The sequence below is a fragment of the Aedes aegypti genome, chromosome 3 (assembly GCF_002204515.2).
Source record: "Aedes aegypti strain LVP_AGWG chromosome 3, AaegL5.0 Primary Assembly, whole genome shotgun sequence".
Taxonomy (NCBI): Eukaryota; Metazoa; Arthropoda; class Insecta; order Diptera; family Culicidae; genus Aedes; species Aedes aegypti.
In genome coordinates this window covers 226,893,921-226,903,058 of record NC_035109.1, presented here as the reverse complement: position 1 = coordinate 226,903,058, position 9,138 = coordinate 226,893,921, and the positions used below count along the sequence as shown (strand labels likewise).

The 9,138-nt window shown below is 37.4% G+C and overlaps 1 protein-coding gene across 1 annotated transcript in view; it reads left to right on the top strand.

Moving 5' to 3' along the window:
• The first annotated feature begins 5,319 nt into the window (after positions 1-5,319).
• The window catches only part of LOC5572995 (protein msta), a 46,648-nt gene continuing 42,829 nt past the window's right edge, over positions 5,320-9,138 (top strand). The window contains exon 1 of the mRNA XM_001654273.2: positions 5,320-5,832. Coding sequence (XP_001654323.2) covers positions 5,635-5,832 — 198 coding nt within the window. The 5' untranslated portion in view covers positions 5,320-5,634. The remainder of the gene's footprint in view (positions 5,833-9,138) is intronic.

Here is a 9,138-nt window from a genome sequence, read left to right as displayed (position 1 = left end):
ATAGTTGGCTTCTGCTGACGTCAAAGATCTTGATGCATGTGCGATAGCCTTGATTTCGCCGGTTGGAAAACGGTGCATGATTACGGCTCCAAGTCCATACTTGGATGCGTCCGCCGCGACAATGATTTCCTTGGCTGGATCAATATGGGTCAGGAGCAGATTCGAACAAAGAATTACCTTGAATTTGTCGAATGATTGTTGACACTCGGATGTCCAATTCCAGTGGGCGTCTTTCTTGAGCAGATTGTCGAGAGGTGCTCTTAACTGTTTCATCTGCTTCACAAATCGTCCATAATAGTTTATAGCTCCCAGGTAAGAACGAAGCTGTTGAACGTCCTTCGGTGGTGGCATCTGGGAAATCGCTAACGTCTTCGATGGATCTGGGCGAATACCGTCTTTGTCGACTATGTGCCCGAGAAACTTGATTTGGGAAACGGATGTTGAGGTGAAAGCCATATTCTCGAATTCGCTCAAGGACAGCATACAGGCTACGGTCGTGTTCTTCCTTGGTCTTGCCAGCGATGAGAATATCGTCCAGATAAGGTTTCACTCCAGGTATTCCGGCAACCATGCTATCGATGATGCGTTGAAAAGCTCCTGGGGCTGATTTGACTCCTGGCGGTAGGCGGTTATACTGGAACAAGCCTCGATATGTGTTAACCGTAAGCAGCTTTCTTGATGATTCCTCAACTTCTACTTGTAGATAGGCATCTGACAAGTCCAGGTGGGTGAAAAACCGTGCTCCGGATAGTTCAGCGAACAGATCATCAGGATGTGGAAGAGGGTGCCGGTCAGATTCGAGAGCGTCGTTCAAGCCAGTGGAATAGTCACCGCATACACGGACAGAGACATTATCTGCCTTCCGTGCCGCCCAATCTGAAAATTGCACTGGAGAAATTATACCTTTGTCCTGGAGCCGCTGGAGTTCTGCTTCCACCTTCGGAAGTGCCGCGTAGGCCACCGGTCGCTTCGGACAGTACACCGGACGAGCGTCTTGCTTCGGGTACAGCTTAATTTTCGCTTTCGTGCATCGGCCCAGCGTACTCTTGAACACTTCTGGAAACTTCTGCTTGAGCTGCTTTGTAAAATCTTCAGGACGCTGCTGGATTGCATTGACAAGACTGTTGATTGGAATGGACCAAAGATCGAACAGGTCCATGGTTTCAATTCCCAGCACGTTCAATTCAGGATTTTTTGAAATGAAAATGCGCCCTGACTTGCTCACGTTGCCGATGGTGATGTCGGTGTGAAATTCTGCTAGAAGCTTGAGATTATCTCCAGAGGCGGTGATTGCTGCTTCGGCAGTTCTCCGAGTCGCTGGTTGTCCTATTTTGATCTAGTTTTCTTCCGAAATGACTGTGATGTCCGATGCCGAATCATGTTGAAGCTTGACCGGTACTCCGTTGAGTTCCACTGTGACGAATTTGCGCTTGCTTTCCACGTTCCGGATTGAGAAAATTCCTTTTGTCTTCAGATTTTCCTTTGGCTTGAAGTGGAATGGCTTTGGTTTGGTTTTGTCGTTTGAGCAGTACCCTTCTTTGTGGCCTTTCTGCTTGCACTTGGTGCAGGTGTGACTGAAGAACGGGCAAAAGCGAGTGTAGTGCATTTCACCGCATTTCCAGCAAGGCGTCTTGGGGGTCTTGGCTTTCTTCGGGTTTGAATCTTTATGGTTCCGAGTGATGGCGTTGATGGTCTTGCTATCCTTGTTCTCGACCATTTGAGTTTCGTGCTTCAGGTTAGCAATACGATGAAACTCCTACACCAGATTTTCCAAAGTGATTCTTCAGTTTCTAGCTTGGAGATCAGCCTGGCACGAATATCGGCATCGCGTGGTGATTGCAGGCCGCAAATGAACTGGAGAGCTTTGAACTGGTCGTTAGATAGCTTTGACAACTGGAACGCTTCGCAGTGTAATATTGTAGACTCCGGATTGAAGGAAGACGAGGTATTTGTAAGGAACAAAGTATATTTGTGTGCTTCTTCTTTGGAGGTCTAACTGATAATAATCAAAGAACAGAATTTAACATAATGACATAAGGTTAGCAAAGCCTACTGCTCTGCTACATTAAGGTATTGGATTTCGAAATACTCTATATAGCTCTTGTCAATTGGAATTCTGTGAAGGTTTCAAGAACTGTTCTACGGTGTTTGAGATAAACGTAATAGCAAGGACTTATTTGCTTCATAGCAGATTTACCCTTCTTTATATCTTTTACTGTTCTTCTAAATTGTATTGATAAAACCATAAAAACTATATTACAACTAAATAACAGATTTCAAAATGATGATTTTTTCCAGCACGAGGCAAGGCTTGCCGAATGAATTTTCAATCAGGTAGGCTATGTACCGGTTTGGCCTCAAATTCCGAATAGGCTCATATTCTGAACACTCGGTTTATATATGGCGATTTGGTTGAAATGTTTTGCTGAAATATGTCATAAAAAAAAAAAAAAAAAAACAAGAAATAGCAATCAATTGCAACGTTCCAATTAAAATTAACTTCTTCTAATATATTTTATACCTCGGGAGTAGTGATGATTCTTTAGTTCAAGTTCAGTGAAACTAGCTCATATAGATTTATTTGCAAAATTAATCATTAGAATTTGCTTTTTTTTCGTGCTGTTCAGAATTTGAATCAAGGTGTTTTGAAATTGAGACAGAATGAACACAGTGTTCTGCATTTGAAGCAAAATGTTGTTTCAAACTTTTACGCAAAAACAATACCAAACAAGTTTAAATAAACATTTTTATCGGCAAACCCAACAGCTAACAATTAGAAACATACCCAAAATCCTTTGGCCACTTTTAGAAATCAGATATGTGTGCCAGTATACTGACAAAAAAAAATTAAATCCGTTAAGTACTCGCTGAGTGGTGAGAGATTTAGTAATTATTCTTTCACTCAGACCTATTATTAATACGGGTTATAAAAAATCAAAAATTTGAAAGCCCCTGGCTATGATGGAATTTTCTACATCTTCATCAAGAAACTTCCAGAAAGCTTATTATTCCTAGTTGATATATTTAACAAATGTTTTCAGTTGGCCTATTTTCCTAACAAACGGAAACATGCTAAGGTTGTACCAATTTTAAAACCAGACAAAAATCCTACAGAATCTTCATTTTGAACAGAATGATGGTCCATGTCAACGAAAATTCATTTTTTGTTAATGAATAGTTTGGATTCCGCCATGGACATTCGACCACTCATCAACTTTTACGTGTAACAAATTTGATCCGTTCCAACAAATCTGAAGGCTATTCTACTGGACTTGCTCTTCTAGACATAGAAGAAGCATTCTACAGTGTTTGGCATGAAGGTTTGATCGTAAAATTAAAAAACTTTAATTTTCCAACATACAATGTTAGAATAATTCAAAGTTATCTGTCAAATCGTACACTTCAGGTTAATTATCAGAACTCCAGGTCTGAAACACTTCCTGTAAGAGCTGGTGTTCCCCAAGGCAGCATTTTCGGACCAATATCTATATAAATAAAAATGGAATGGTGTTTGTATGTCACGAAATGGCATCCAAACGGGTCAACGGATTTGAATGATTATAATTCCGTTTTGTTCGTCAAGTGTTCCGACGTGTTTGTGTGTATTAAAATCCCAGGATATTCACCGGGAAAGTCGGAAAAACGAGCGTGAACGGAACTGTCATATTGTATGGGAGGTTCCATGACATGTTTCAACAGCCTACTTGATGGCAAGACGAAGTTTGCCGGGACCACTAGTTATACAATATTTTCACATCAGACTTATCTGAGTTACCTCAGGGATGTCAAAAATCTTTCCTGACACAGGGCTCTCCTTCAAAGGACGAGTAGATTGCAAAAAAGTTTGGATATTTTTTCTTCATGCTTTCAAAAATGGAAGATTACTCCTGATGCTTCCAAAACTCAACTAATGATATTTCCACATAAACCAAAAGCTCTTTATTTGAAACCTTCAAGTAGGCATGTTGTCACGTTTAGAGAGGTTCCAATAAATTGGTTAGATGAAGTCAAGTATCTAGGGCTCATGCTAGATAAGAATTTAACTTTTAAAAATCACATTGAGAGCATACCTGCCAAATGTAACAATAATGTAAAATGTATCTATCCCCTTATTAATAGAAAACCAAAACTTTGTCTTAAAAACAAGCTTTTGATATTCAAACATATTTTCAGGTAGGCCATGTTGTATGCTGTACCAATATGGACTATATGGCTGTTGTTATATCAGGAAGGAAGCTCTTTAGAGGATTCAAAGTTTTGAAAATGATTATGAAGCTTCCTCCCTGGTTTAGTATGTACTAATAAGTTACATAGAATATCCAATGTTGAAACATTGGAACAAATTTCAAATAAAATAATAAATAATTTTAGACAAAAATCGTTACAACCTTCTATTGCCACGATTAATGCGTTATATATTTAGGTTAATTAAATTGAAAGCGTGTTTTTTTCTCTTATAAGCAGGTGAAATCAACACATCTGTAAAAAATCTGCACTGCTACGGTAAATGAAATGTTATGTGTTGTTTACCAAATGTTAATAAAAGCTTAATTTTGTTTTACCAATTTAGTATGATAGTGTTGTGTAACACAGAACACCTAGATATAAGAAATGAATGTAATGTTTGGAATGATACTAATAAAGAATTAAAAACAACTCGTAAAAGAGTACAGATTAGTTCGTAATAAAATATACACATTCTCATTGCTATTTTTCATCATATGAAATATGCACATATATCGCACCGCTTTTGTACGTGTAAGGCTTTTTCGCGACACCTTATTTGTGAAACTTTGTACATATAAGCATCGCAAGGTGAATTCGCTATACGTACATTCTGGTTGTGTGGGGAGTTAGAAATGCTACCTCAAGCGCTTACATGATCGTGGAAATTTCAGCTTCACCCCTGATTATTTTGAAGTTCTGGCACGCGTCAGCACACAAATACACTCGGCATTCCGCGATCTGCTGCCAAACTCTTCATGAATGAAAAATAAATGGTCCATTTTGCCTCCTCGTATTTGTCTAACCATAGACATAATATGGTACATGCTGATCGTAGGCTACAATTGTGGTGTTTCCATAAAAAGTGTTACATTTGTCGAGATTATTTCCTTTCTTAATTTTAACCCCGCGAGTTATTCAGCTTGAGTTAAATTCCTGATACAGAAATAGAAAAAGTAACGTAATGTACGACCGAGACTTTGGAAAAGCGGAGGAATTTTCTCAACATCTATGTGTTGGTGTGGAGTTCTAGAAAATCGGCTTGATTTTTCTCGTTTACTCTGCGGTGGCTAACCTAAATCAGCGTGAGAGCTCATTCAATGTGATCGTACAAAGGATAGCAGCATAAAAAGACGTAGTGTGGTGACCTGTGGAATAAATAGATTTCATACCGAAAAGAGAATAAATTGAGCTGCAGGGGCATATTGCGTTAGTTCGTTCACGTGTGCGGATTACGCTGTTCGATAAGAACAAGTTCTGATAGAAAGCTGAACTTCGTTTGGACTAAACCCACCGAAAGAGTGATAAATCAAAGGTTCCGTCGAAGTAGAGAGAGTGCTTTCCGGGATATTGCAGTGGAAACCCATCGAGTGGAATAATTCTTTGCTCTGCAATTTTTCCGCCTTGATCATGGTATCGGATACTGAGGGAGCTTCGGCATGCCCGTCAAAATCTTCCGGCGAGTTGGAAGTTCACGGTGGGATCTGTCCGGTGTGCAATCAGCCGGCGAAAAAACGCTGCTCCGGCTGTAGTGCCGCATACTATTGCAGCGTCGAGCATCAAAGGCAGGACTGGAAGAACCATAAAAATGTTTGCCATCCATTCAAAGTATGTTTTGTGAGCACATGGGAAAATTTATTATTGTGCAGTTTGGCTCCAATGTGAGAGAAAAATGCTTGTGGTTCATCTTTGGCAGTCCGTTGTTCACCAAAATGTTGCGCTTGGAGTGTAGGGATGTCATGATTATAACATCAAAGTGAATATTTTGGATATTATTGTTTTTCGTATACTGTTAACTCTCCCTTACTCGATTAACGTGAAAAATAATACATTTTTACCTATGTGACACTTTTTTATTGATCTGCAAAAATTGAAATATTTATCATCCAGAAATAAGCAGTAAACCTTAATTTAAAATACAAATTTATTCATAAAATTCAGATTCATGAAATTTATTAACATTTGTAGGACATTTAGAACTTCTCATGAATATATCGAGTTAGAGAGGTAATCTCACATGCGAAACTGAAACAGATAGCATCGAGTTAGAGAGGTTTCGACTTACTGAGCTATCAAAGCATGCTAGATTTAAAGGACCACGCATTCCATCGAGTTAGGGGAAATATCGAGTTACAGATTATCGAGTATGGGAGAGTTGACTGTAGTATATATTGTATGATAAATTCAGAACCGTCTAAAAGTCATAGTTCACTGCAAAGTGTACGTAATACAAGATCATTATTAAAATATGGTAGCCTATTTCAAGCACCAATAAAAATTGAAAATGTCACCCTGCAAGACGGTACCATGTACCAAAAATTTACGAAGTAATGCTTCATTATATACCATGCCCACGTATTTTTGTCAAGTCATACTATTTGTCTTCTACTGTTTGTAATGTCAAGCAACATTCAACCACAAAATAATGATGTTTTATGGAAAATGTTGAGCTGGTATTGCGAAGCTATGAATATACAATCGTTTTCTTGTAAGAAGTGCCATCAGCCTTTAAGAGCTTCCACAGGCGATGAAATTTAAATGTAATCGCATAGCTCGTTCGTTTATATGCAGTATAAATTCAATGTTGGAAGACATTTTCTGGATTGTTGATTCTAAATACTGAATATTAGCAGTTCCAACTAGTGATCATAATATGAGCCAGGAACTGTTTTTGCCACGATCATTTCCAAGTAAAGTAGATTTATGCCATTATACGCATTGGATTTGAAATTTCCAGTCAAGAGATAAAACACTTCCTAACATCAGGAGTTGTAAATTTCACTTTTAAATTAACACACATGGGTGCAAGGCTTAGTGTAGGCCGAAAATAGTTCTTGTCTCAATCACTACAGTACACTACAGTATCACAAAAAATCTCCAAAAATATAAAATCAGAGCAACAATTTAAAATTTGCCTGAAAACACGGACAATTATCATAGTTCAATGGTCAAAGCAGTGTTTCTCCAAAGTTTAAACAATCTGAATAGCGCCTTTAGGTATTACTTTGCAAATTACTGTTTGTACTTATTAATTCATTTTAATTCCTTTCCATATTGTCCACAAGGGTTCATGTATAAATTATGTCACGCTTCAAGGAGGTAAGAGGGGGTCAAGCCAAGCGTGACACGCCTTACAAAATTTTTTTTGGAGTCTCATACAAAAAGCGTGCCAAAGGGGGGTCGGAAAAGTTGAAATTTAGCGTGACATAATTTGTGTATCATCCCTAAAGTACGTTTAAAGGAAGTGTGATAAAATTTCAACATATAGATTTGTACCTTTTATTTGGAGTGTAAGCTATGAAAATGTATTTTATACTATAAATTTAAAACTCGTTTATTTTATACTTCTTAAATTAAAAATCTATAACAATTTCAATAAAAACTGGTCCAGTTAGACTATGGTGTTTATTTTAGAACATTAATTTAAGAATCATGAGTACCGTTATGTCTCAAATTCCGAACATCAGTTTTTGTTTGGCGATGAGGTTGAAATGTTTCGTTGAAATATGTCATCAAATTAACAGAAAATGGCAGACAATTACAATTCAATTAAATCATCTTAAAATCTATTTTATACCTCGGGAGTAGTGATGATTCTCTAGTTCAAGGTCAGTAAAACTAGCTAAGATGAATTTGCGAAATTAATCATTTGGATACGATTTATTCGTGCTGTTCGGAATTTGCATCAAGGTGTTTGGAATATGAGACAGAATGAACGCAGTGTTCGGCATTTGAATCAAAATGTTGTTGAATACTTTTACGTAAAAACAATTCTTAACAAATTTAAATGAACTTTTTTATCAGCACACTCAACAGCTGACAGTTAGACTTTCATATTTTCATATTTTCACAAATATGAGCTAATTTATGCCCCAGATGCGTTTGAAGTCACTGTTGACCTTAAGTGTTCGGAATATGAGTCAAAACGGTATACTCTCTAACTCGATTTTTTGTATATTTATGTTTACCATAACTCAAGAAAAGTCACAGTCCCTTCAATCTAGCATACTTTGATCACTTTGAAAAGCTCTTGATCTATACTTCATAGGATTTTTTTTTTGTCAAACTATGTCTTATATTCGTGTTTTGCCTCCTATTTGAAGCAAGTGCAAAAATGGGGACAGAAACTAGAATGCGCACATGTGTTCCTATAATGGCTCAAGCAATATTAAACACATAAATATTATTTTACGTACTTTTAATACTTTTCTTGATCAGATTCAGTTTTATACAAATATTTTTTCTAAGGTGATCGACGACGCTAATGGTACCGTGAGGGACCGATATCCGGGTTGTAGGACAAAAGGTCGAAGGACAGAAGGTCGAATGACAAAAGGTCGAATGGACAAAAGGTCGAATGGACAAAAGGTCGAAGGGACAAAAGGTCGAATGGACAAAAGGTCGAATGGACAAAAGGTCGAATGGACAGAAGGTCGAATTGACGAAAGGTCCAAATTGTACCGTTGAAAAGATTATCGTACACTCAGTTGCTAATATTTTGACCACTATTTCCTCCCTTCTCATCTGAAGTTTTTCCTTCTTTTAAATGAAGGCTGTTCTTTAGAATTTCCGTTTGAAGCAATAATTTGTATTAAGACTATTATTTTCCAAACAAAAGATTCATTTTCTGAACGTCGGTTGTTATTTGATACTCCGAAGCATAGAGTAATTATTATTAGCTTTTTATTTTATACATTCTCAATAGAGATTTGTCCTTCTTTTAAACATTGGCTGTTCTTTTGGAGTTATATATTATAGTGATTTTATTCTGTTGTAGACACTTGTATCGATGGTTATTCCTTCTAGTATACATCGGCTGTTCTTCATAGATTTCACTTTTACATCTTGTCTGCATTTTCATTTTCAATTGAAATGTTGCCTTCTTATAAATATCGGCTGTTCTTCATGCTTTAC